The 27,362-nt window shown below is 51.4% G+C and overlaps 1 protein-coding gene across 1 annotated transcript; it reads left to right on the plus strand.

Annotated features, from left to right (window-relative positions):
* Nucleotides 1-1,414: 1,414 nt before the first annotated feature.
* Nucleotides 1,415-20,758, plus strand: LOC104036046 (transmembrane protein 45B). The gene is given in 9 exon segments (XM_009489524.2): nucleotides 1,415-1,638; nucleotides 1,960-2,092; nucleotides 2,094-2,130; nucleotides 3,283-3,362; nucleotides 16,890-17,091; nucleotides 17,439-17,651; nucleotides 18,664-18,848; nucleotides 19,732-19,877; nucleotides 20,644-20,758. Coding segments are annotated over 9 exon segments (1,335 nt in total).
* The last annotated feature ends 6,604 nt before the right edge of the window (nucleotides 20,759-27,362 follow it).

The following is a 27,362-nucleotide window of genomic DNA, read 5'->3' on the forward strand; positions in this document are numbered from 1 at the left end:
GGCCCTGTTTCATGCTGGGGGGAAAATGGGAAGAACCTCAAACTCGGGCTGTTCTGGAGTGACTACGTGTATATGATTTTGGTGTTGGGCTTGCAGGGTCTGCTGTGCCCGGCCATATGGGTGACCAGAGTCTGCCTCTGGCTGGGAAAAGGGTTTTCATCTCATGTGGCTGTTTGAAAATGAGACGTTTAATCAAAGCTGGTTGTCCTGGCTCTGCGGCGAAGGGAGAGCGAGGGAAGTCAAGCCAGCAGCTCATCCTAGCTCTTATAGACCCATCTCTCTGGCCAGGGTGGGCTCATCCCTCGTGATGCTCCCTGGGTTTCACTCCTCTGTGGGTGCCTGCAGGTGGATTGAAATGGTTTTGAGGTGGTCTGCAGGTGTTTTGAGAGGGCGTACAGTGTGTGCTGGAGGCACTGCCTGAGCATCTCCAACTCTACAGTGCCACCTCTGTGCCTCTTGACTCTTGAGAGATGTGAGCCCTGGCTACTGAAGGCTCCTGACTTTGCAAACAACGCCAGAAAAAGCTGTAATCTGTGTCCAAGCGAGAGCAAATGCTTTCGCAGAAAGGTTTTAGGAGGGACTGGTTCAGAGGCGGTGCAGCATCTGCCTTTGGGGAGGGGAGGTGTGGGGCACAGCCGGGATGATCTCTTCCAGACATGATCCTTCAGGTTGAGATTGGAGCACTCCGTGGGACAAGACATAGAAGCGGTTTCTATAGCTGAGCTGCAACCCACTCCCGAGGCACCTTATCTTCATCTCTAATTGTATCTGCTCACATGCAATCAAAAGCTGAGGGGTTTGGGATTAGATCTGCTTTGACGTTACCCCAGGCAAAACAGCAGCTGGGTGTAGAGTGTTTGTTTTGGGTGTTTGTGCCATGGCAGAGGAAGAAGAGGCTGCAACGTAAAGCGGCTGCAAGGTAAAGCACATCCCAACTCCGCGTTGTGGCTCAGCTTTGCTTGACAAGTCATCTCTCTTGCTTCCTTGCCTTGCTGGTGACTGCTATGAACATAAAACCCAATAAATGGAAATGCTGGGGGAAAAAGAAGTTACAATAATACTACCAGGATTAGATCAAAATAACATAGGAAAACCCCATTTAGAAATCAACTGCCAGTAAATAATTCATCTCTCTCCCATGGACCCTATTTTCCTGCTTTGTGCTTCAACAACTAAAATTTTTTGGTTTGTGGAGCAGTTTGGAAAAAAAAGGGGGTGGGGGGAGAAAAAGTTGCTTAGAAAGTAAGTCAAAGGCTCCAACATGTGTTCTTGGCTGGTTGAATTCAAGATCAGGATTTTAGGCTTCCCGTGGGAGCTCCCTTTCACAGCTCTCCCCTAATCCTCTGGAAATCGCCTGTTCCCTACAGCTGTTGGTTCGCCAGATAAACTATTTGTTCAATTATTCTTGGCCGAGATGGCGCAGGCTGCCTCAAAGGCTGCCGGCTCCACCCCTCAGCCCACTTCAAACGCCTTCGGAGGAGCCCCAGCCTGTTTGAAGCCCACCATCCTCCTCGCAAGACCATCTCGGCCCCCGCATCCTTTTTTATCTCACCACGACATCCCCAAGCGCGGCCGACGATGCTCCCGTGAGGCTGCAGGGGCGGGCTGGGAGCACGGCTCCGGTGTCTGAGCGCCTGGGCGAGAAAATAATTACAAATGAAAGAGAGATTAGCAGAAGCTGTTGCGACAAATGCTCCTGAAATGGTTTCTGGAGCGCCGGCGGTCCCTTCTAACGGGAGAAGTCAGCTGCAGCTGCCATCCCTATGGCAATGCGGAGAAACACGGGTCCCACTGGGACGCCGGCATGAAAGCCGAAGACCCGACAAACTGCGGCTCAGGCGGACAAGATGACGGACCGGGGCAGCTTCACATCATACAAATGGACTGGTAATTAACACAGATTTTTTTTTTTTTTTTCCCCCTTCACATTTGTCTGCCCCCTCCACCTCCATGCCCCAGGCTCAGCTTTTGCAGAAGCGTTCAAACCCATCTAATAAATGGCTCGCAACTGCTGAAAGACGGCTCTTGCCTGGCGCTGGGAATTGCTCTGGGTTCACCTTGCGAGGGGTCTGAGCCTTCGGCCTCTCCGAGACGGGCACGCAATTCCTAAATGGTTTGTCCTCGCTTCAGGTAAAGCCCCGTTTCAGTTTGCAAACCTCCCCCCATTTAACCACAAGCTCAGGATAGCACGTCATGGTTATCCAGATACGTCCGCTGTACAGGACATGCGGGAAAACCCTTGATGGTCTTTACGTGAGACCTTAAATAGTTGATTATTCATGGAAGGGGAGAGCTGGCTTTGGGGAAGTCGTTTCTACTGGGTGCAAGGCTGAAAGCATCCCACACATCTGCCTGCGCATGGCTCGGCCCAGCCAGGTGGGTATATCTGATGGAGCTGAGGTGTGAGACGGATGGGAGCCTGCACCACAAGCGAGGGTGTGACAAAATACCTTCCCTTACTCACGCTTTCCTCAATTCATGTGGCAGTGGAGGAGCAGACTCAGTCCTTATGTGTTAACCCCTGCCTCGCGCAGGCAAGAGGTGAGTGATGAATGAGAGCTGTGAAAAGTGGCAACGCCCAATGGATCAGCATGCTAATTATGGGGTTTTTTTCCCCAAAAATCAAAGTTCAGGGCTAGCTAGTGCCCAGTATTTCTGGGAAAGGGAGGGGAGGGTGATTTGGAGGAACAAGAAGCGTACGGACAAGGGAGTCTGGTATTTATGAGGCTGTTCATCTTCTGGGGGGGTTGACTCGGGGGGGGGTAAATTCACCCCGATGGCCAAGGCAGCAGGACCGTGTAGGGGACAGGAAGGTCACCGGGTTGGATACAAAATCCCTGGAAATCTAAATGCGGGAAGCGTGCAGGCAGTGTGCTTTAGTGGCTTGCGGAGAAATGGCGCAAAATAAAGCGGAGACCCTCGAAGAGTTGCCCCAGCTGAGCATCCCCTTTTCACAGCAACAGGCGACCATCAGGACGGAGGGCAGTCCTGCTGGCTTGCGGGCAGAGCAAGAGGCCAATTAAGAGGCCAAGATGAAGACACCATCCCTGTCTTCTCCTGGCCATCCAGCCTCACGCTAACCAAAGGGAATGCCTGGCTGGGTTTTGCTTAGGGCTGACAAGCACCGATAACGCTTTAATCACCAGCCCTGACAATATAGGCAGCATAAAAAGTATTGTCTTTTGGCCCGGAGCTATGGGGAAGCCCTGCCTTGACAACCAAGGCATGGTCACAGCTTGGGAGTCCTGTGAGATTAGGAGATGTGTTTCCCTTTTCCGCCAGACTCCGAGTTTTGTCTCGGCGAGAGGAGATGCTGGCGGCGTTGCTGTCGGAAGTGGCACAGGACAAGGAGAAAAGCTACAGTGAGATCTGCTTCTCCTCGGGCTCACGTCTCTCTGCCCCCTGACCGGGGCCTGCAGCATCTGAGCAGAGGCACTGCGCCATCCCTCTGCTTTGGGGTTTTCCCCCAATTTCTAAAGTCAAATAGGATGTGCAACCTCACCGTGGCTGCATCCCTCTCCCAACGTCCCTCTTATCCCCGCCACCCTGCAGCCATCCTCCCTCCATCACCCCCAGCTCCCTTCCAGCTGCTCCCCGCATCTCCCGAGCCCCAGCAATTGCTCTTGAAACATCACGTCAAAACACCATTAGCTTGTCCCCGGCCAGCCTGGCTCCTTTCCCCGGCCGAAACGGCGAGGACAGGCTGGCGCTGAGGCATCCCGCCTGGTACTTTGAAGTGCCCGCCTGCGTTCGGCGGGGACAGCTGGGCCGTGCCGCAATCCCCTCGGCCCTTTGGGCTAAGCCGGGTGTTTTAAAATAGTCCTCCCGCCCTTCCCCTGCCCAACGGTGACAACTGCGCAATTATTTTAGACGCTGTTTACGGACCCACGGTGTAACCGGAGCCCGCGGGCGGCGGGGAGGAATGGGAGGTGGTGGGCGAAGGGGGCTGGGGGAGACGGGAGGGGGGGCAGCCCTGAGTGGGTTTCACCCTAATTAGCAGCCCCCTCATTTCTCAGAGGAGGCTGGAAAACTCAAGTATGCATGCAAAAGCCGCAGCGCCAAAGAGATCGGTGGCTGAAAACAGGCACTTTGCTGCAATCCTTATTTTTTTTTTTTAAGGATGGTTTGAACCCCTTGGCTCACCCAAAGGCAATGCTACCTCCTCGCTGGGAAAGCGATGCTGCCGGGTGGGTTGGGACAGCGGGTGGGGATGGAAACTGCCCCGGGGGAATGCCGTGCCTCAGTTTCCCCATTGCTAAAACAGGGATGTGATGTCTGGTACAACCCCAGAAAAGGAGGGGAAGGGACCAGGTTAGAGCTGGTCTTCCTAAAACCAGTGCCGCAGCCCAGCTGCTGCAAAGTGCTTTTAGCAGAGGGAGGGCTATGACAAAGTGACACAAGGAGCGTTTCACCGGCAGCGCGGGGCTGGCTGCGAGCTGAGCTCCACGAGTGGAAAGCCAGCCCCAAAATGGGGATGCAGCCCCCCCTGTCCCCCAGGCCAGCACCCTCACACCCCTGAGCATCTCTTGGCGGCGGCGGCACGGGAGCCTTTCTGTGGGCCCTCAGCACCACCTAGTGTTCCCAAATTTTTCTGGGGTTCATTTCTGCACACCCGAGACACATCTGGGCGCGCCAGGTGACGGCCGGTCCCCAAGACCGGGACGAGCAGCAGCATCCCGCAAGCCTTGTCCCTGCATCCGCAAGGACCTTCCCTAATTGCTGCCGCCTCTTTTCCCATTCAACACCGCAGATCCCTTGCGCAAGCTCTCAGGTGAGAAAGCTGCTCCCCAAAATCCCAGCACCTGCCTCCCACGGCCCTCCAAAGCATCCTCCTTCCTGGGCATGGATTTACACGGCAGGCTGAAACACTTCGCCGTCCAAGGTCGCTTCTGCAGAGCTTGGGGCGATGCTGGCTTGCAGCACATCGGGGCTGTATTTCTGTTGCGAAAGGTCAATAAATAGCAGGTTTTGAATTTGCTCTTGTCCCCGGCTATGGGTTTGATGAAGTGCAACTTTTAGGAATGATCAGAATGTTGAATATTGGCAGAAATTATAAATGTTTGCTGAGGAAAAAGCTGGAGCTGGAGTGCTGGGGGAGGAGGGTAACAGCAGGCAAAAATTATAACTGATGATAAATACGGGGAAGAAGAAAAAGTAAATATCAGTATTAACGACAACATTTCCCAAACGTAATTTAAAAGGAGTTTAGTGTTAATGTGTCAAGATGACAAACTAATTTTCCCTCTCTTTTCAGATGAAACTACCCACCACATCTGCTCCTGCCCATCCCTCGCAGCTTCACGCCCCCGATCGCCACACCAACATTCTTCCAGCTCCAGATGTTGAAGATCATCGAATCCCCAAATAAATGCCACTTATTTTAATAGGTGACACGGGTACAAACAGCAAGGGCCAGCTCAGCTCGGGGCTGGGGAGGTGACATTCCTCCCTCTGCCACCGAGATGTGCCCTTGCTCCACTCACTGCTGAATGGCAGCTTGAAGCAGGGAGGGGAAAAAAAAAAAAAACCGAAATCAAACTTCTGGGAAGTTGGTTTGGGATTTGGGGTTTTTTTGGTTTTTTGTTTTTTTTCTGTGCCCTTCCTCTCCCTTTAAAAGGCCCTGGGAAAAAAAAATGGCAATTTATTTAGCCGAGAAGCGCTGCAGTTGTGCAGAGGATGATGGTTGCAGGAATAAACAGGGGCAGCTCCCAGGATTTGAAGGTTTGATTTTGCCGGGCTCCCAGCTGGCATTACTAATGGCACAGCGCTGAGGCAGCTGTGGGCAGGGGCTGCCCGTACCCTCCCGGCAGGTGCTGCTGCTGCCAGCCCTCTCTGACACAGGGATGGAGGTGGTTTCATCGAGCGTTTCCTTGCCTGCTTGCTTTTTTTTGCTCTGCATCAGCTGTGAGTTATTCTTTTTACCCTGCTTGCCCCTTTTAAAATTTCCCACAGAGTTTTGCCCACTGTGTGCTCCCTTTTTGGTGCAATTGCTTTAACCTTTAACCTTCACCACCTCTCCCTGTCTCCCTTTCTGTTGTTTTTCACTGTTTTCTTGCTCTCCGCCTTTGTTTTCTCTTGTATTTCTTTTACCTGGCTACACAATTTTTCTTTTGAATGATCTTCTGTCCCTTATTAACACTTTTGCCTTGTCCAAGCACTCTGTAGTGCTGGCATCTGGCTGGGACTGATGCAGTTTGAATCTCATCGTGGCTGAGCTCTCCCAGCTTTTATTTAATTCCAGTCCCCTCTCGCCTGTTTTTACCCAGCTGGGGTCTCAGACCTGTTCACGGCGGGGCTATAATAGAAACCTTTGGTTTTTTCTTTTGCTTGTGTCTGCTTTCTTTGCCAAGCTCTGCCCCAAAGCGATTCCTTTTCGGCCCGGCCGTGCACGGATGCTGTTTGCTCTCTGCAGCTGCAGATGTGCCGTATCGGATTTATTCATCTTCTTCTTCTGCCATCTGGCAAACTCATTCCTAGACGTCTGTGCGAGGGAATGGGGCGTTTGCAAGAATTAGGTCATGTTTCGAGCAGAATTCAGTGAGTCCCTTGCCATCTCCTTTGCTAATTCCCAGTTTGCGTCTCCCTGGGGCTCTTTTTGCTCCCCCTTGCACCCTGCGAGGGGTCCAGAGCTGCCCACGGTGAGGAGCAAATTGTCCCGGTGGTAGTTTGGAGGCAGCTGCAGGTTTCTGCCCCTTCCCTTGTCGCAAGGTGTTTCAGCATCACTGCAAATCTGGGTTGCATGCGATGGGTAGGTGCTCAGCTGAGCACAGACAGCGCCGGGATGGGAGGATGCTTTGAAGGGATGCTTCCCTGGGTTCCAGGAAGGCTGGTGGGACAGAGCTGCTTGCTGTTGCATCTGTAGGAGCTGGCTCATTTAAAAATGGGGGGGAGTGTAGGTGTGCAACCATTTTCCTGCAGCTATTCTGCCTGCGGCGGGTGCTACGTCGCACAGCACCCGCTCCTTTAGGCAGGTTTCATACGCGCCCGTGCATGGGTGCGGGAGGTGGGGAAGGAAAGCAAAGTGTAATTATCTTGGTTGGAAAACACATCGATATCCCGGTGAGGGACCGCATAAGTAGCTGTGTCTGGGCAAGTGTGCCAGGCAGCTCTCCAGCTTGTTTTCCAATTTTCCCGCATCCTAAAATTGCAGGCAACCTGCGCAGCTCATCTGCCCAGATGCGCGTCTACGTGGCAGACGACTCTTTCACCCGTGCCCTCTGCCAGCACACAAAGCCGAGGGAACCAATCTCCTGGCTCTGACACTCCGCCATTTCCCTCGTGTCTCCGAGCGATTAATTCCGAGCTCTTCCCGAGCAAATTTACGCGTCGCTCCCTCCTCTTCCTACTGCTCCTACTGTTGGTCGACAGCGGCTGAACATGAGCCAGCAGTGTGCCCAGGTGGCCAAGAAGGCCAACAGCATCCTGGCTTGTGTCAGGAATGGTGTGGCCAGCAGGAGCAGGGAGGTGATTGTGCCCCTGTGCTCGGCGCTGGGGAGGCCGCACCTGGAATGCTGTGTCCAGTTTTGGGCCCCTCAGCACAAGAAGGACATTGGGGTGCTGGAGCGTGTCCAGAGCAGGGCAGCGGAGCTGGGGAAGGGTCTGGAGCACAGGGCTGGTGGGGAGCGGCTGAGGGAGCTGGGGGTGTTCAGCCTGGAGAAGAGGAGGCTGAGGGGAGACCTGATCGCTCTCTACAACTGCCTGACAGGAGGGGGCAGGGAGGGGGGTGTTGGGCTCTTCTCCCAAGTAGGTAGCGATAGGACGAGAGGAAATGGGCTCAAGCTGCGCCAGGGGAGGTTTAGGTTGGAAATTAGGAGAAATTTCTTTACGGAAAGGGTGGTCAAGCATTGGAACAGGCTGCCCAGAGAGGTGGGGGAGTCACCATCCCTGGAGGCGTTCAAAAAACGGGCAGAGGTGGCACTTGGGGACATGGTTCAGTCTGGTCTACCCTTGATTGGCTTAGAGTGGACTTGGCAGTGTAGGTTAATGGTTGGACTGGATGATCTTAAAGGGCTTTTCCAACCTCAACGATTCAATCTACTGCGCGCTCCGGCCTGTGTCTAACGCTGCATCCTTGGAGATGGCAGGTGCCGAAGAGCACGTTATCCTCCCGGAGGGCATCCTGAGATGTTTCTGAGAGCAACAGCCTCCTGCTTTCCTGGTGGCTCCCTGCAGCTTTGCACGGGATGAAGGGACTGGCAGGCTGCTGTTGGCTCTCAGAGGCGCTGTGGATATGTTCAGGGGCTGCAGGAGAGAAGAGACATCAGAAGGTGGGAAATCAGCGATGAGCAGGACACAAAGAGTTTCCCAATGCCTCAAAACCCCCCCTAGAATAGGAATTGCGAGTTTTTTCCAGGACCGATTTCATGCAAAGGCAACCCGCTTTGGAAAAGCTGCTGATCAGCACTTGAGCCGTGGCTTTTTTTTTTTTGGCCAGGTGAGCGGTGCCATGTGGTGCCCAGGACCACCACCTCCAGTGGTAGCCCGGTGCCCGTGGCTGGTGAGAGGCCAAAATCTGGGCACAGGTTAGATGAATTGCAGCCTTCACGTGCGATTTCGAGGCCGTTTAAGGAACTGTGAGGGTTTTAAAAGGTGGCTGAGCCCCAGTGAAAACAAAGTTATAAATTAGAGATTACTCTTTTTTTTTTTTTTTTTTTAAATGTGTTTTATTGGGAAGTGGTTGCTCTGGACCACAGGGAAATGAGAAGTTTTGCTGAGGTCGGATTCGGTTGAACCTCCAGCTGAGGATGGTCTTTACTACAATAAATACACATGGAGAGGTTATTTGTTTCCTTATAGTAAGATCCACCCCCCCACACCCCCTGTGGTTTTGTTCTGCAAATATTTGACGGTGCAAATCCTGGTAGCCAAGAAACACCAACATGATGCAGCAGAGCATTCGGTAGGGGCAAATTTCCATTTCAGAGTCAGATTTAGCTGCAGGTTTAGTTTTGAGCTAAACCGAGCCTTTCAAGACGAGAGGAGCTGTGGGATTTCTGTACCAGGTCCAGCAACTCCATCACTAACGACCAAGATTTTTGCATGGCATTTTTGGTGTCTCATTTGCATTTTCAGACATCCCCTGTTTTTTTTCCATGAGTTTGCGCAGAGAGGCAGGAACTCCCCAGCTAAATAATTCCCCATGTTTCCAGGCCCTCCATCTCACCACTTGTTTTCCTCCCATTTATTTCTCAACCTCAGTTTCAGGTGTAGGGTTTTTTTGGATAAAGCCTCCCAATGTGCCTGCAGCACCCCACTTTATTCTGATTTATTCCAGGGGTTGCGGAACACGCATTAAAATGGTAGCAAGCTCCTAGGACATTCATGAAGTAATTTAATGGAGGAGCTGCCTAACTGGAGAAAAGAAATGCCTGCAGCTTGGCTTTTGCCTCTGGAAAATTTGAATCGCTCCACCTGAAAAAACACACATGGTTTGGGCATCCAACCCCACCGCCGATAAAATCAGCGGCGAGAGGATGCCTGCAGGATGCTTCCTTCCTTCCAGCAGCGCCCACCTCTCCGAGAGGTGAGGAAGGATGAATTAATGGATAATTATTTTTACAAGAAGTCACCTGTTTAAACAACATTGCGGGACAGGGTGAGGGAACAGATTTGCTTTTAATAAATCAAAATAATAAGAATAAAAAAAGACAGGGGATTGCCAGACAGCGCTTCGAACCATGAAGTCATTTATAAAACAAGGAGGATATATTTAAGACATTCAAATTCGGCTTTCTTACTACAAATTCCCCGTGGCAGGTGTATTTTGTTCTCAGTGCTGTAAGTACCTGCGCTGCTCCGTAAAAGTGAGTTAAACCCAGGGCTATTGCACAGAAGGCTCTGTCAGTGCTTCTTTTACAAATAGCGATAATAATGCTTACCTCTCTCCCAAGGGCGTCATGGGGGTTAATTATTTAACATTTGTAAAGCACTTGCAGGGCTGGAGATGAAAGTGGAAAGTATTATTAAGAATAAACTACATTTTATAGGAGGCTTGGTCAGAAAATTGCGTTCCGAGTTGAAATATGGGTTATGAGCGGGGATCCCCGGAGGAGCATCCATCATGACCTGGGAAGCACAGAAAATGAAGTGCTTCAAAGAAATTAATCCATTCTGCAGTGTTTCGTGGCCGGGGCTGCGCCGAGGGCTGCGGGGACCCGGGTGGGGGTAGGGTAATGGCCCAGGCAGCCCCCCCTGGTCCCTGCAGGAGGTGGGTGATGGGGCAGTGCGATAGAAATAAATTTAATCATTGCAATGAAACATGAAAAAATAAAGGTGTAGGGGAAAAGCCTTGAGACGGCTGGTTTTTCAAGTCAGGAAGTCGCAGGTGAGTTTTTGGGGGAGAAAACTGGAAATTAAAGCACCTGCTGTGCCCAGGGGTGGGTTGTTTGGGTTTTTTTTATGTGTCCTGGGTCATCTCTCCCCTCTGGCCGGGGTTTGGGGGAGGCTGGGAGCACCTGGGGCTGGCAGGGAGGAGGCAGGAGCCGCAGGCAGGGGAGGAGCACGGCTCACCTGGGCGCAGGTGCGGCAGCGGGCTCAGTGGGACAGGTAAGACTCCACTGGCTGGGGCCGGCGTGAGGAGGGGGCTTCGTGTTGGGAAGGGGCTGAGGAGGAGGGTGGAAAGTCACCCCGAGCCGTGGGGACTTGCCCACCCGTAGCTGGGAGGGGAAGGGACCCCACCTGCCCTCCCTTTGGGTGGGTGGGGGTAGGGTGACCCCTAAATTTAGGACCAAACCAGCCCCGTAGGGACGGAGGAGAGGGGTCAGGGTGGGCGAGCTTTTTCCCCTTGGGAAAGCAAAGTGGGGGGGACACGGGGAGTGTGGGTTCTGCCCTCCTCGACCCACCGGGGTGTCCCACTGCCCCGGGGTCCTGGTGGGACGGGGCAGAGGGGGGGTTTGCTGCCACCCCTGCCAGGCTGGGCTGCGGTGGTGGGACGTGATGGGGCAGCCCAGCAAACGGGCAGCAGCATTTCCCAAGGAGGAAGCTGAAAAATAAACACGATACGTGGGGTCAGAAAGCAGGCAGAGGTGAGAGCGGGGCAGCCTGGGGGCAAGCGGGCCCCCCCAAATCCCCCGAGCCCCTTGCTGGGCTGCCTGCAAGAAGCCCTCACCAGCTCCCTGCTCTACTCCCAGCCAAATTAAATGCAAAAGCTCTGTCTAGCCGCTAGACTGAAATTGCTGCTGTGTGCACTGAACTAGAAACTCTCTCCCCACCCTTCTCTCCCCACAGAATTGCCCAGAAAAATCTCTTTTAGTGCCCCAAAATGTGCAGATGAGAAGGAAAACCAGAGCCCAGGGGACTGCCCTGCTCGAGGGATGGTGTGCCTCCCGTAGCTGGGTACTGCTGGGGAAGGGTTTCTTCCGTCTTCCTACCAGCTTCTCGTTAAAAAACCTAATTAACATCTTGCTCTTGCAGCACAGGGTGCAATCGCCGAGGCACGGGGCGCTTGCAGAGGTTTGTGTCGGGCAGCCATAGCTGTCTAATACATTGAGGTGCATCTGCGTTACTCAACAGGCTGAGGTGTACGTGGTCAAGGTGAATAACTGGATATATCGGGGATATGTTGCAATGGAAACGGTTTATTTAGTAGCTTGCCTTGGGCAGTTTTCTTTGAGGGTTGTCAAAGGCAGCTGGGAGGAGCGCTTGGCTTGTGTCGTGTTGAGGGGCAATCGGGAGAGTTTTAGGATGAGCAATCATCTTGTCTTTGGAAAATACGGATTTTTGCAGCATTGCCGGTGGCGGTAATGCTGGTTTTGAGTCGCTGCTTTCTGCCGGTACTTGTGAGGTAGTAGGGGTTGGTGGAGTCCGGGATGTTCCATCATCGCACATCGCGGAGCTGGAGAGGCAGTTTGGTGCGCAGACCTTGGCTTGCCGAGTCCCATGGCAACCACCACCTTTTGAAAGCACTTTAATCTCTTAGCCATCACGCACAGGCCAAGAAAAATGGCTTTTAAGATGGTAACGTGCATTTCCCAAAACAGATCATTTTTAAAGTCAGACCTCGTTGCCTTAAAACCACAAATAAACAAATGCAGGTCGTAAAGAGAAGCAAAAGGATGACGAAGCGCCTGCTCCGAGCCCCTGTAATTAAGATGGCTTTGGGTGATTTGTTTTAGTTCTCAGCTGTCTCTGCTGGGCTGGAACTTGGAGCTGCCTCTTGCTGCTCCCCTGATGGCCAGGCGCAGTGCAGGGGTAGGGATGGAGAGCCCAAAGCAGGGACCTGTAAAACAGGAGGCAAAAAGAGGCAGCATAAGGAAGAGCGGTAGCAGGCAGACCAATATAACCTTTCCATCATCAGCTTTTTGGTCTCTCTCCCCCCCAGCATCTCTTCTCAGGTGGGTCCATTGTGTCTATTAAATAGACCTCGGGTCCAGCATCCCGAATTTGAAGCTTTCATCCCAGTTTGAACTTCCATGCTGAATTTTCCCATGGTGGCAGGCCTTTCTTTTAGGATTAGCTCGGTGTATCTCGTGTGCCTATCAGCAGCCGCTGTACAAGCTCCTGCAGTACCTGATGGTCCTTCAGATATTCCCCAGCAATTGAGCCTAATAGGTTCCGATGATGATGATAGTTTTTAACCTAAGACTAAAACCCCTAAGGATCCTTTAGAGGCAGGAAAGTTGCTTTCCTGGTTTGGCAGAAGTGGCTGGGCTTGCCAGTATTAGTAACAAATAACACGATTGCTCGGTGTCACCGTTAACGCTCCCTGGTGCAGATGGAGGCAGGGGTAGAAGAAAAACCGATGATAATGGGATGAAATGGTTCAGAGTGGGGTTTTAGTCTGACATTAATGCATTAGGGATCCAACTCCTAGGGGAGCTAATGGAAGTGCTGCTATGATTAGAAGTGCCTCTGCAGACGAATAAGACAGCGCTGGTAATGGAGTGAGGCAGCGCAGGCAGACAGCGGGCAACAGGAGAGCTCATATTTGTAGGCGAAGCCTCTCCTGACATCTCTTGGGTGTCTTCTCGTCCATCTTTCTGTCCGCAGAGGCGCAGTTACCTCGCTGCCATGTTTTCTCCTCCATTCATCCTGTTGCTGGACCACTGCCTTCCCTCCCAGCCTTTTCGACTCACTGGTGGCGTATTTGGGCTGTGGGGTTGGTCATGTTGTATTCAGAGGAAGACGTGCTGCACCCCAAGAGCATACGGGGTAGGAAATGGGCCGATGGAGGATGCGTTTTTGGCCGAAGCAGCTCAGCTGCTGTCAGTCTGTAGGGCGGGGTTTGATGCTCTGCTGCAGTCTCAGATGCAGCACGAGGAGACCCAAACCACCTCTAGAAGGTTGGAAATAACTTTGTTATTTCCAGATATGCACCTCAGTGGCATTCCCCAGCTCAGCCTGAGCTCAGCATTTTTTTTTTTTTTTTTTTTGCAAGCCAAAACATTTCTCGTCTTCACTGAGTCAGCCTTTCCCCGGGGACCATCCCTGACACCCGCAGATGCTCCGGGGCAGGTCCCACGGCGAGCAAACCAGCTCTAGTGTGTCTGAACTGCCTGATTTGCAGAGGTCGAAGGGCAAAGTTAATTGCAGGGGTGATGGCTGCGAGCTGTTTCCGATGGCGAACTTTAGACTGTGATTTCCAAACTGGGGAAAATGGAAGTGATGCTCTGACCGAGACATTATCGATGCACTAATAAAACCTCTACAAAACAAAAAGTCTCGGTAAAGCAAACGAGACATTTGGAAAACTCAAAGGGCTTGGCTAAAAAGAGATTATCTGTGGCTGCCACGGTAGGGCAAGAGGAGGTGAAAGCCTAGTCGGGCTCATTGCTATCCTCCCAGCTGCTCCGGACACCTCCCCGGGTGGTTGGGTGCATTAGCTATAAACCAAGAAGAAACCAGCTCCTTTGGGAGGTGATAAGAGCAGATGAAACAGTAAATCATTAAGCCGGCGCAGCGCACGGCATTGTAATAAACAGGGGGCAAAGTGCATTAATTACAAGCCAGCTGGGACGCGGGTGCGTTATGGAATGTGCGGGTTAGACGACGAGGGAACGGGGCAAAGTCACGCTTCGCGGGGATGCCCCGTAATGGTGGTTGTTGCTACCAACCCCAACATCAGCCGGGCCTTCGGCTTTTTCTTTTCCCCAGTGTGGCTGATTGCAGGCAACGTCTCACTGCATTTGGAGCTGTAGGGATAAACGAGAGCTGTTTCCTCCCCGGTGCTCATGCTTGAAAACATAATTGGTTTGGGTTTGTTGTTTGTTTTTTTTTTTTTCCCCCCCTGTGCTCAACTTTTGCATGTTTTCAGAGGAGGAAGAGAAGCAGGAAAAATAGTTTTGCTGGTCACGCGTCCCAGGCGAGCTGCCCTGCTTCCTGCTAGTGAGCAATCGGGCGGGTACGGATGGCAGCAACCCCGAAATGGTCCCCGTCGCCCTGCTGAGCTCACCCCATCTCACATAAGCGCTGTAAGGCGGACGTGCTGGCCAGCCAGGTTGTGCCTACTCCATTTAAGTGACCTTTAAGTTTCCCCGCTTTGATTGCTGAGTGTATCCCTTAGGTCATCCCATTCTGACTGCATCGATCTCCTGTGGGAAATCAACAGGTCCCATTAAATATCTGCCTTTAAAATGCAGCTGCTGGAGCTAAGTCATGGAGTTATATATTTGACTATATATTGCTGTGGTAGCGTTATAGCATTAATACGGCGTGATACGGCTGCAGTACTTCTTGTCGTGCTATTCCGGGATTGGTTTAGTTCTGCTTTCATTCATTATCTTGATATTATACCGTTGCATGTATGTGATGGGATTCTCCGCTCACCCAGAAAATACAGATTTTTCAGCCATCTCCCTGGCTCAGGTATGCTGCTCCCTTAATCACAGGGATACAGGTGGATGCTCTGATTCCCTGGTTGTCTCTTTCAAAGGACTAAAGAGGCTATTGTATTAACCCACTGGACTGTGCTGGCATTGCTAGTAAACGGCGTCTTGCTTTGATTTTGTGTTTAATTACCCACTGTCAATAAATCTCTCCTTTTAAGTCGTGAAATAAGGCAGAGCCTTGCAGTGCTGCTAGCAGCTGCCTGCAAAGCTGCTAGCCAATACAGTAGAAAATCATATTTCCATGCACAGCTTGTCCACCCTGAGATTAAATCCCCTCCTGAATTCGTTTGCGTGAAACCCACCGTGATAGCTCATAGGTATTTGGCGACGGCAGGACTGCGGGACCAGCCTGGCGTAAGCCGCGAGGGCATCAGCGATGTCTGCTGCTGCACGTAGCTGCATGCACCTGGGAGATGTTTGCACAAGGAGGCAATGTTTGCTTACCTTGAGGTGTTGGATTAGCCGGTTTGGTGAAACCAGTTCAAATCGGGCAGGTCGGCTACAGGGCTTTAGCAGGTCTGATCTAACCCAGTGGATTTTCCTGCCTGGGGACAGCTGCCGCTGGGAGATGGTATCTGCACGCAGCCGAGCTCCGGGGGCACAGACTTGGTGGGGTGAGACAAGGTGTCCCTGGGGCAAAGCGACCTGAAATCAGATGTTAATAAAGCCAAAGCAACCGCTCTCCCCTCTCAAAGGCTGGCAGCAGCAAGCTATGTCCAACTTTGCGCCCAAATTACCCTTTATGCAGAAGGCAGGCAATAGCAGAATAAGAACATCTTTTGGTTTATGTTTCCAGCAAGTGGGGACTGAAGCCCAAAATGCAGCTGGGGAAAGCAGTTTAAAGATAAACGGGTCGTGGGCATCTGGGACGGGGAGGTCAGACCCAGCACCAACTACGCAGCCCATTGCTATGTGGACGGACGGCATCCGTTGCCACGAGAGAGCCGATCTCTGCCCAACGTTAAGCGCAGCTTGGTGCAGAGAGGAGCGTTATTAAACGGAGAAGGAAGCCCTGGGTGCCAGCAGCACAGCCTTTGCTATTAATTAAAAAAATCCTAATTGACCAGCCTGACACAACCGACCTGCGATCGTGCCAAGGCAGGCCCCCGAACATATGCTCGAGCCCACATGAAAAAGCTAATCGTTTCTCCACCTAATTAAGCAAACCAGCAAATGGCAAACAGGAGCCGGCTGGGTTTTTATTGCTGTAACTCTCCTGGGAAACGGGTCCCCCAGCTCTCCTACAAAACGCGCACGTGTGTGCTCCGGCACGAAGGGGCACGGAGGCTCGAGCAGCTCAGCCGGGATCCCCGGGCTCTGCATGGTGCAAATCCTGGCTTAGCGATGCTCCGGAGAGAGAAGGAGGGGTGGGAGGAGGTGGTGATGCAGGGAACGAGTTGGTTTCTTTGCCCCGAACCAAAATGTCTTCTTTCCAGCAGCTTTTGGGGTATTTTTTCAGCTATATTTTTAACAAAATGCTTTGGCTTTGCGAAATAGGTGTGGGGTGGGTTTTTTTCCCCCTCCACAGGCTGAAAAAATTCCAGGAATTAATTTAAAAATTTTTTGGACATGGCACACCACTTCTGTGGCTGTTCAAGGAGCTAAAGAAACCCACTGATGTTCATCCCTAGACTTTACTGTTTTCCCTGTCTATTTTCTCTCCTGCCTGGTCTCAAGCCACCTTGCCCTGGGCTGCAGCGGATGCTCTCGCTCGTACTACAGAAGGGTAGGAAAAGCAGGGGCTGCTGCTGGGAGGGATCCCAGGAGATGCGAAGTTCAGGCTGGGATGTATCAGAGATTGCAGCAGATATGGGGCCTCTGCAAAACTAGTCTGGGCTCTGGCTTTTTTGGGTATTTCCTAATTTTGGGGCAAGGACCTCAGAGAGGTCCCTGATGTTCCCACCTCTCACCCTTGGAGGGTTTCTCAGTGTTCCTTCCTATTCCCGTGTGCCTGGTCAAACCTTTGCCAGGCCTCCCTGAAAGGGAAATCCCATTTTTTTTCCAGCGTTACGTCAAGTAACTGGTGGAAATTGTATAATGACATTGTTTTTCTTTGCCTTGTAGCCGGAGGAGGTTGTCAGGATGGCGAACTTCAAGGGTCATGCGCTTCCAGGCAGTTTCTTCCTGCTCTTTGGGCTCTGGTGGTCTGTGAAATATCCGCTGCGATATCTTAGCCAGAAAGTACATAAGAAACCCCACAGGATTTATTGTTTCCAGCGTGTGGATGCCATCGAAGGGGGAATCAAAATCGTCTTTGCTCTAATAGGTAAGGGTTATATTTTACGAGCTATGCTGGTAAATTCTCAGCCTGTAGTGATGACTGTACTGGAGCCCTTACTCCAGAGAAACTGGTCCAGACGTGGAAGGATGAGTCCTCGATGTTCATCTTGTCTTGATGTCTAATAGAGTCTGATGTGAAAAGACCAAGTCTCGTGCCCCTTCCCGAAGCTGAGCTACCACTAATACCAGCAGGCCTGATTTTTATATCCAGTCCTTTCTCCCTAACGCAAAATCATCGGCTCTTGCTTCAGAACTGCCCCCCAGCCATGAGTAGCACCAACCACGATTGCAAATGAACCATCAGAAATGGCATGCTCTCGCGTGTCCGTGCAGGGATGCTGGCAGAGCAGTTCGTCCCGGACGGTCCGCACTTGTACATCTACAGCGGGGAGAACCACGACTGGGTGAAGCTGATGAACTGGCAGCACACCACCATGTACCTCTTCTACGGCCTCTCCGGGATGGTGGACGTCTTTACCTACGTCTCCCAGGTGGTGCCGCAGGGTCTGGATCGCCTCATGCTGTCCATGGCTGTGTTTGTTGAAGGTTGGTAGAAGGTGGTACTTAATTCGGGGGGGGATGTTGGAGGGTGCATCAGAGGGCCCAAAATTTGCCAGACTGAGATGTTGCTTTGAAAGCCCCTGAAGATAGGACACGTTGTAGGTGATATATGACCAAAGGGCAATCTGTAGCAAGATGGGAAATACAGGCATCAATAGGTCTTGGCTTTGCCTGGTTTGGGACTTCTGGGGTGACAGCGGTACACAGCAGCAGACTGAGCTTCCTCGTTATGATAAATGGCTGGTGGATGCTGCATTTATCTTACATCTACAGAGCTGTTTGCATGCCCCCTGTTCCCCCCCCGAGAGCCATTAATTGCACTGCAGACCTCGTCATCCTAATCTGTTTGCATTGCACGTGGCAAATTCGAGTGACTTATTCCGGCTTCAGCACATCACGAATATCATTTTGTCTTCAGGCTGTCTCGCAAGTCGTGAGCCAGGATTTCAGACCCCTCTTGGATCATGCAGGGAAAAGACACTAGGAAATTAAGGTCTTGCTTATGTAGAAAACCCCCTAATGAAGGCACAGCTCTTGTTATTTTCCCTTCCCCGATCCCAGTGGTTTTTGAAGCAGCAGCAGGGACAGCTCAGCAGGCACAGTTTGGCATGTAAGAAAAGGAAATCTATCATTTCCAGCTCCCAAGAAAATGGTGATGTTTAGCAATAAAAAAGCAGGACACAGCAGGAACCTGGCTGCGAGAGGAAGGTGATCTGAAGAGGTGATGGCACTGACAAGGGAAGAAAACCACCTTTCTGTTGTCCTCTGTCTTTGGTCCCCGTATTGCTCGGATCCTCCTGCCCCAAGGTTGGGTGTCTCATCCCTCCAGCATGGTGGGATGCCAGGAGACCTAGAGGGATGGTGCTACATGGAGTCCCTCGTTTTTGTGGTGACCTGTCTCAGCTTGCCAACCGGGCAGCTGATTTACTCCACCAGGGCTCTGTGATCATGGTTGGTATCACTAACGCTCCTCTAAGCGTGGTACGTATTTTGGCAGGTTGTCTCTTTTATTACCACGTCCTTCACCGCCCTATGCTGGATCAGCATATCCACTCCCTGCTGCTCATCGCCATCTTCTCAGGGGCCTGCAGCACCATGCTGGAGGTCTTCCTCCGTGACAACATCGTCCTGGAGATGTTCAGAGCTGGTGTCACCATCGTCCAAGGAACATGGTTCTGGCAGGTCAGTTCCGCCTTCTCTTGCAGAGCAGAGCACCGAGCTAGGAGAGCAACGAGAAAAGAAGAAAAGAAGCTGTACATCACGTATCAATCGCACGTCTCTGAAGGATAATTTTGCCAGGCTCACTTCATAAATAGATCATAACCCAGAATGAAAATTTACTTATCACAGGTCATCTCTGATGACTGCTCCTGCTGAAAGAGCTGTTTGTCTTGGCTTATTGCTTCTCTGGGGGGAACAGCAAAAGCGAGCGCTCGCAGTGAGCGAGCAACATTTTACAGTATGTAACAACAAAGTACTAATTGCTTAATGTGTCTAATGCACCCTGCAGCACTCCCTCTGGTTTAGTGGAAAGATGCAAACCCCACCAAGCAATAAAATGGCTGAGTAAAAATACGGCCAGCTGATTGCTTTGGTAGTAGTTGGGGAAGCGAAGAAATCAGCTGGAGATAACCCAAAACTAGACTGCCGAAAAGAAATGTGAGTTCTCCTCCTCTTTCTCAGCCTCAGGTCTGCTGCACTAACGCAAACGGTTTATTCAGAGATTAAAAACTGGGCTGAGATTGTAAAATACGAAATTTGGAGCTTTTAAAGGATGGCTAGGAGTCTGCAATGCAGAAGCACATTTGTGTCTGGGTATTGTACAGAAAAAGAGAGACCGCAGGTGCAGGCTTGCTTTGTGTGGCCTCTCATTGCAAGGCTGGACTTCAACAAGGCCAGCACTGCCTCAGCAAAAACCACTGTCCTGGTCAGGGCTCAAGTCCCTCGGTCACCACGTGGGTCATGGTGACAACTGAGATGCACAGAGGGATGCTGGAGGGTTTGAGTACATCATTTTTTTTTTTTTCTCCCCCCCCCGAGGTAATAAATTGTTTGTTCCACCCAGATCGGGTTCGTGCTGTTCCAGCCGTGGGGAGGTCCGATGTGGGATGAGAAGGACCACAACAACATCATGTTCATCACCATGTGCTTCTTCTGGCACTGGGCAGCCGCTGTGGCCATCCTGACGATAAACTACACTCTCACTTGCTGGTACGGCTGGGGCATGAATTTGGGCAGGAGAGGGGTGGGCAGACAGGGATGGGGACGTCTGGAGGGAGATGCGGATGTGCTCCGGCCGATCCTGGAGCACAAAGTCACAGCTGAATAAGCAGCCCCTAACTGCTGCAAGTTTTAGGGCACGGCGACAAATGTGCGTGTTATTTGTCGAGTGCACAGAATGCAAAAGAGCGTCAGCAAGAGGCACGGGCATTAAACGCAGAGGAGTCAAATAACCGAGCACCTGAAGCTGCTCCTGGAACTCGCATCATTTTTTTTCCTCTGCACCGAGTGCTGGAAGTCAAACTTTAATTCGATAGAGAAATCAAAGCATTACCAGGACAGCCTGACACTTTGTCCCCTCCCTTGCAAGGATTTCGAAGCGGTTGACAGTGGCTGAGGTACAACAGCACTGTCTGATTGCTAAGATATCGCCAGCCCCTGGCATGGCTTTTCCAAGGGAGCGGGACGGGGACGTTATCCCACTTTTAGGGATGCTCCTACAGCCTGTGAGCCTCTAAGGGATGCTGCATGGCTTGCTGGGACATGGGCTACAGAAGGGGTAGTCTGGTCTACGCAAGCAAATAGACTTCATACAGAACAAAAAAAAACCCCAAACCCCCAGCATTTTAGGAGCTTTATGACAATTTCTCCCCCTCTGAGTATTCATTACAAGCGCACTTCGCTCCCCTGAACAGGCTGGTGAGTGGCACTAGTTTGGGGGTTTCTCTAATGGTGGTTTACTGCTCGTGTGTTACAGCTGCGTCCAGAGGTGCAGGAGAGGCGGCGAGCCCTACATCGGCCTCGGAGTCCGGCAGCAAAAGTGTGACACGAGCTCCCAAGCTGCCTTCTTAAATGGATCTGATGAAGAATGAAGAGGGTGCAATCTCCTTCTCCAAATACGCAAAGAGTCTGTTTTCTAGGAGAAAAAAAAATAATTAAAATCTAATTACAAATTTATGTTTTGGAAGAGCGAAGAGAGGTGCCACCGTCCTGCGGCTGGGAAGCATCTTGAGCGCACGGGTGGTATCTGCCCTCCGTCCGTACCCGAATATCGCCATCTCTGAAATGAGCGCTGTTTGCAGTGATTTTTAGCAACAAAATGAAGTGCAGAAATTCAATGCGACAAGCTCGCTTTGTCCGATGGGCTCCCAAGTGTGTTTCCATAGTGATGGAGGGCACCCTTTGGCCAGCTGACTTTTCCAAAGCGCCTGGAGGCTTTGACCTGCCGTGATTGAAGTCAGGGAAACCTCCAGGCTTGAGGTCGTGCACCTCCGGACCAAGGCGTCGCCCCAAGGAGGAAGAGTAAAAGAGTGCTGAATGTGAGCTTATGTCAAATTTGCAACATCGTGGCTTGTTTGTGCGCAATACGAATCTTATTAGCGAAGCTTTGAACCAAAGCGGGGTTCTGTTAATAGTTTTCATATTCACTTAAAGGCTGAAAGAGTGAAAAAATGTGAAATAAAAATCCTCAACAAGCTGATATCCTTAAATTTAAGTCTGATAAATTATAGAGTGTGTAATAATAGCTTAGACAAATCCATCCCTTAGACCCATAAAGCCTGAAGGGCTGTAAGATACATGGCGAAGCAGCAGGGATTCATAAAACGTCCCAGTTTTCTATTGAAAATAAACCCCTCAGCTTGGAAAGTGAGACGAAACAGGCACACGTTTTGTTTTTAGCCTGCCTTTGCCAGCTAATTTCTTGCAAAAAGTGACTGGAAATGTCACCTCCTAGATATGAAGAAAATGTGCCAGCAAGCGAGTATGGGGATTAAAAATATATATAGATACGAAAAATAAACACCAGCGCAAGCTGAATTGCAGCTGTTCATGTCTCAAACCCTGGGGCTGGAAGGATGCTCTGCACTGAAGCCTTCTCACTGCTGCGTAGCTGGCGAGATGGATGGCAGCTGATTTTCTTTCTGCTTGTGCTCATGACTGAGCAAAAAAGCAGCTCCTGGCAGGTCCCAGCGTCTGCGACTGTGCGCTCGCACCCAGGGAAGGCAAAGCTCATCTTGTAACACCCTTTCCCCTCGTGCAAAGGGCTGCTTGCAGACTAAGGGGGCTGCAGCCTGGATTTTATTGCTTATTAACAGAGCTATAAAGACTAACTAGCTTTCCTTGCATGCCAGCTTTCCTGTATTTCCACCACTGGGCCGCTTTAGTTTGCAGGGCTGGATGTCGGGAGGTGCAAACAGGCTCGGTGTGAAGAGAATTAAGCAGCGGAGCAATACATCTCCATAAGTCCATCTGATAAACACCGAGCAATTAAGTCTCCTGAGTTGTAACCGCTGAACACGACGAGCGTTTTGCAGATACTTTTTTCTGCCAGGTGGAATCGTTTACCTAAACTGCACAAATTCCTCTTGCTGCTAAGATGAGACGCAACCCGGGGAGCGCATTTTGCAGGCTGCTGCCTCCTAATGCACAGAGAAAACCCCATTTGCAAGGTGACATAACCGAGTTACCTAGAGTGCTGCAGGACAGGAATCAGCTCAACTGAACAGCAAAAAGGCCTTGCGTGGTGCTCTGAATTATTTCTGCTCTGCTCTGAATTATTGTCTTTTAGACAACAGAGCAAACATCACTATTCTGTGTCCAGTTTTGGGCCCCTCACTCCAAGAAGGACATTGAGGTGCTGGAGCGTGTCCAGAGAAGGGCAACGGAGCTGGGGAAGGGTCTGGAGCACAGGGCTGGTGGGGAGCGGCTGAGGGAGCTGGGGGTGTTCAGCCTGGAGAAGAGGAGGCTGAGGGGAGACCTCATCGCTCTCTGCAACTACCTGACAGGAGGGGGTAGTGAGGGGGTGTTGGTCTCTTCTCCCATGTAGTTAGCGATAGGACGAGAGGAAATGGGCTTAAGCTGCGCCAGGGGAGGTTTAGGTTGGAAATTAGGAAAAATTTCTTTACGGAAAGAGTGGCCAAGCATTGGAACAGGCTGCCCAGAGAGGTGGGGGAGTCCCCATCTCTGGAGGGGTTCAAAAAACGGGCAGAGGTGGCACTTTGGGACATGGTTTAGTGGGCATGGGGGTGTTGGGTTGATGGTTGGACTGATGATCTTAGAGATCCTTTCCAACCTTAATGATTCCTAGTTTTACTTTCATTAAAAAATAATCCAGCCACCAAGGCAGGGAACATGCAATTAATTATGACTCTGCCCTTGACTGGTTTAGTGGTGGACTTGGTAGTGTAGGTTAATGGTTGGACTGGATGATCTTCAAGGTCTTTTCCAACCTAAACGATTCTACGATTCTGTGATCTCAGTGTCAAGGTGTCGTACATCCTTTTGCCCAGCTCGAGCGCGGTGCTTACAGTTGGTATCATCACGCGGGAATTTCTTTCTGTGGGTCTCCAGAGCAGTTGCAGCTCGGTGTTTAGCATCAGCGCTTTGCTGGTGGCCGTACTGCCCTTAACTGGTTTAGTGGTGGACTTGGTAGTGTGAGGTTACTGGTTGGACTGGATGATCTTCAAGGTCGTTTCCAACGCAAGCGATTCGATGCTTCTATTCCCAGGAAATAGCCACATGAGGGCAGCACCAGGTAGCAAAGCTGGTGCTGGACGTGCAGGAACACACTCCGGGCTGGCTGAGGTTGCAGTCACCTTGCAGCTGCCCTCCTCCTTGCTGCCCCCACAAGTCAGAGGTTATTTCCACCCGAGGCCACACAGGTTAAAGCTGACCTTGGTTGTTAAAAGCACCCTTTCCTTTTGAAGGTGGGAGAAGGTTGACTTAATTCTTTACGGCTCTCTCTGCTGCTCTTAATCACGTCACCATCTCCTTTCATCTCGAGGTTTTCTGTGTCCCTTGTCACTATATGGCCACAAAACACGTTTCTCCTCTGTAGCAGCCGGTGTCTGGAATAGTTTCTGTCTGCCTCATTAACTCCCCACTCCTACAAACATCCCAGGACTGTCAGTATAGTGCTCGCTAATTTGTTTTCCAACTCTGGAGCACATTTTTTCCTGAGGTATGAAGGTCAGTGAAGGAGGAGAGATATAGCCTGTGATTAAGAAAATACAGGTGGTGTTCATTTCTGGATGGGATTTGAGGATTTTTGTTTTAGCTAAACCCCACATTTGTACATAGCTTAGGTACCCAAACAAGGGTGTGAAGGTTGCTGGGTGCACGGTGAGCGGTCCAGGGATGGTTTATTATATAGCGAGGTGCAATCACAAGCCATCCCCACATTTATTGCTTCTGTGATAGATACACCAGGGCAGTCCTAAACGGAGCAGTGCTTTTAACACGACCTTAATATCAACCAGGAGGCCTGGATTATGTTTTTCACCATATAAATTGAATTCTCAGCTAGCATCTTGAAACTTTGTACTGGACCCATGGGCTGGAGCGGACCTGGGCTGTATTTGTAGCCGTATCCAGAGCTGGCTTTAAAAGGACTGTAATGCCCTGGGCGATGTCTCGGGGGTGTTTTTTGTCTTGTGTAACTGCAGCTTGATGCTGTTGGATGGTGTCGCTCAAGGGTGCGGGCTGCTGGTTTTCCTGAAATAAGTGACCTGCTCATCCGAGGCAGGAAGGAGCTGCTGATCGTCCCGATGGTAATATCTCACCTCCTCTTACGAAGGAACCCAGACAACACCCCCCAAAGCAGCCAAGCATCCTGGCAGCTGGCTCTTCCTCCAGCTAGGAAGACAAGCCCTTCATCAGCAGCCCTAGCACAGCCCGTCCCCGAGCCACTCATTTCTCGGGCAGAGATAGGATCTACTGCTGCCGCCCTTCACGGCCACATTTATGGAAGGCCAAAATGATGGTGTAGGCAGCAGAACAAGCCCTGCCTATGCTTATACCACCTGCTTCACCTCCTCTGTTGCCTGTTTATGAAAGCCAGTGTTAGCATTCGTCATAATAATAGTAATAATAATACTTTGCACTTCCCGAACAACCATCCATCTGCAGCGCTCGAGCTGCTGGCAAACCTTTAATTAGATTGTGCCTCCCACCATCCCCAGGAAGTAGGCAAACATTATCACATTTTTTCATTAGCACCGAGGCTGATGATGAACCTTCAGGGAGAGGATGTTGCAGTTACAGCTGAGGTGGAAAATAAAAAAAGAAGAAAAAAAAAAAACCCAAAATCAAATTCAGTTCGTGGTTTAGCTTGAGAACATTAGAGGGGCTGGAGTGGGTCGGACACAGATCTGCCTCCCCCGGTCTCTCCCTGGGACGAAGAGGAGGGCAGGCATGTGCTGGTACAGTCCCATAATACTCCTCCACGCCTCAGTGCTTTGCAGCTAAGGAACCGTAATGGAGTTGCATCCACTTGTGCCTGCAGCGATTTTAGCACGCACGGTGGGCGAGTGACCCGCTCTGTGATCTGGGGTGGGGGGTTGCCATCCTTCCTCCGGGTGTCCCCTCATCGGGCTGCTGTTCCCAACCACTTGTCATGGTTGCATCCTCATTTTTATCATGGGAATGGTTTAAAAAGGCTGGAAACCCCCTTTCCTCAACTGTTTCATGCACCTGCAACTTTTTTCCCTGTCTGACTGGCAGGTACTTTAATACAAGTTGCTCTTTTCATAGAAATCTTTCTCTCTGGGCTTTACTCTTTGCTGGCCCTTTAAACTCCATGGAAAAAGGCACCTTCAGCCTCTGAGCAGATACGTTTCAGCTGGGCCTCATTTCCTCCCCTCTCCCTCCAGCTGCTGCCCTCCCAGCTTGTATTTTCCCACTTTCTCCGAGGTCTTGACTCGCCCTCCTTGGGGTTTTGGTTTGTGGAGTTGGGTGGGTGCAGGAAGGAAAACTGAGCTGCAAAGAGATCCCTGATGGTGCTGCTCCTCTTTTTCCAGCAAGAAAGGTATGCTTTTTTTTTATTGTATTATTTTTTGGGGTGGGTCTGTAAGGAAGAGCTCCTACGGGGGGTTGCCTTTCTCTCTGTGCTTGGGTTTAATGTGGTAGCAAGCTCCTGAAGCTTTAGTTTGGGTGAAGCTGCCTGTGTTTCTGGAAGCCCTTCTGTTGCTGTGGGCTTCCCTGATGTTCCAGGACCCTTTTGCATGTGTGCTCAGTCCTCTGCAACGTGTCTTGCTCCCCGAGCACCGTTGGAGGCGAGCAGCGATGGGCGTACGGCACGGCTGCATGCCAGCACCACCACTAGCTTCTTGTTTTCCTTCCTTCCTCCTACTTGCTGCTGCTGATATGGAGATAATGGGTTTAAAAGAGCTCCTGGCTATGGCTTTTATGGCTTTTACAGCTTTTACGGCTGTGCTGGAGAACAGCCCATCACCCTGGGGAGGGTTGTGCAGGCCGGTTTGCTTCCATGCTGTTCCAGCCTTGGGGCTTCCTTGGGGTGCTGGCTCACGTGCGTGGCTCTTGGCAGGGCTGGGCATGGCTTATCCTGAGGTCCTGTTGGGTTTGGGGTTTTTTTTTTTTTTTGGTTGCCGGAGGAGTCATGTGTGCGTGCTTGCAACCTGGAGAAATACTGGGTTGGGAATGCACTGAGTGGTTGTTAGTGGTCCTTGGGTGGTCAGAGGCTTGGGCAGCACTCCTGAGCGGTGCCGAGTGTTTTTGCACCATCAGTTCGGCGCTTCGGAGGGCGATGGGGACGCTGGGGTGGTCTGTGGTATTTATTTGCCTTGAGGCACTTGCATTGCTCATCTATGCAGCTGGTGAGGTGCTAAGCCTGGGTGTGCAGCCATTGGCGATGCGATGTGTGGCAGATAGGTAGCGGCTTGTGTCTGTGGGTGCTTGGCGTTGGGCAGTATTGAGTATTGGATAGGTGAAAAGGAGTGGAGGCAGGTCCCTGTGTCCTGCCAACCCATCCTTTGGGGGAGAGAGGGCCATCGTCCTCCTCCTCTTGGCTGCCGTGGGCTGGGAGATGGATCTCAGAAGGGCTCTGCTCTGGTTTGGGAGCTGCTGGCCCAAAATCTCCTGCCTACAGGCACTTTTTGTAAGGCCAGACACTCCCCTAAAAGGGTTATTGTGTACCTGGTGGCCAAGTTCAGAGACTTCAGAGCCCTTCCAGCAGAGCCTGGCCATGCCAGGCAATGCCGCAGCCTTGTCTTTTCTTTTCTTGGCTCCTTCCCCAGCCATCCGAAAAAAACAACATAATGATTGACTACACGTGGTTGCCATGGGAACGGGAATTGGCTGCTCATCCTGATTTTTGTGGCAAACTCCAGGAGACTTTTTTTTTTTAAATAGCAGACACGAGGTGTCCAAGGTTATGAAAGCCGGTTGACTCAGCGTGCTTTGACCTGGCCCGCGGGTTGTTCGGCTCTAAACATCCTGTCTGAGGGCCACCTCCCCATGGTGGCTTCTCCCTTTATCTGCCTCTTCTGAGTAATAACCACTCCTTGCTGCCACATCTGGAGCTGGGAGAAGGACAGGCAGGAGTAGCAGGTAAACTCTCCTACCCATAGAGGGAAATGCGTTGGTGAGCAGCTGCACCGTGGGATGGATGTGGCTGCCTGAGCTTGGAAGAAGGGATGCGGGGAGAGTCCACCTCTGCAAGGCAAAGGTTTAGTGTGA

The sequence above is a fragment of the Pelecanus crispus genome, chromosome 19, assembly GCF_030463565.1.
Source record: "Pelecanus crispus isolate bPelCri1 chromosome 19, bPelCri1.pri, whole genome shotgun sequence".
NCBI classification, from domain to species: Eukaryota; Metazoa; Chordata; class Aves; order Pelecaniformes; family Pelecanidae; genus Pelecanus; species Pelecanus crispus.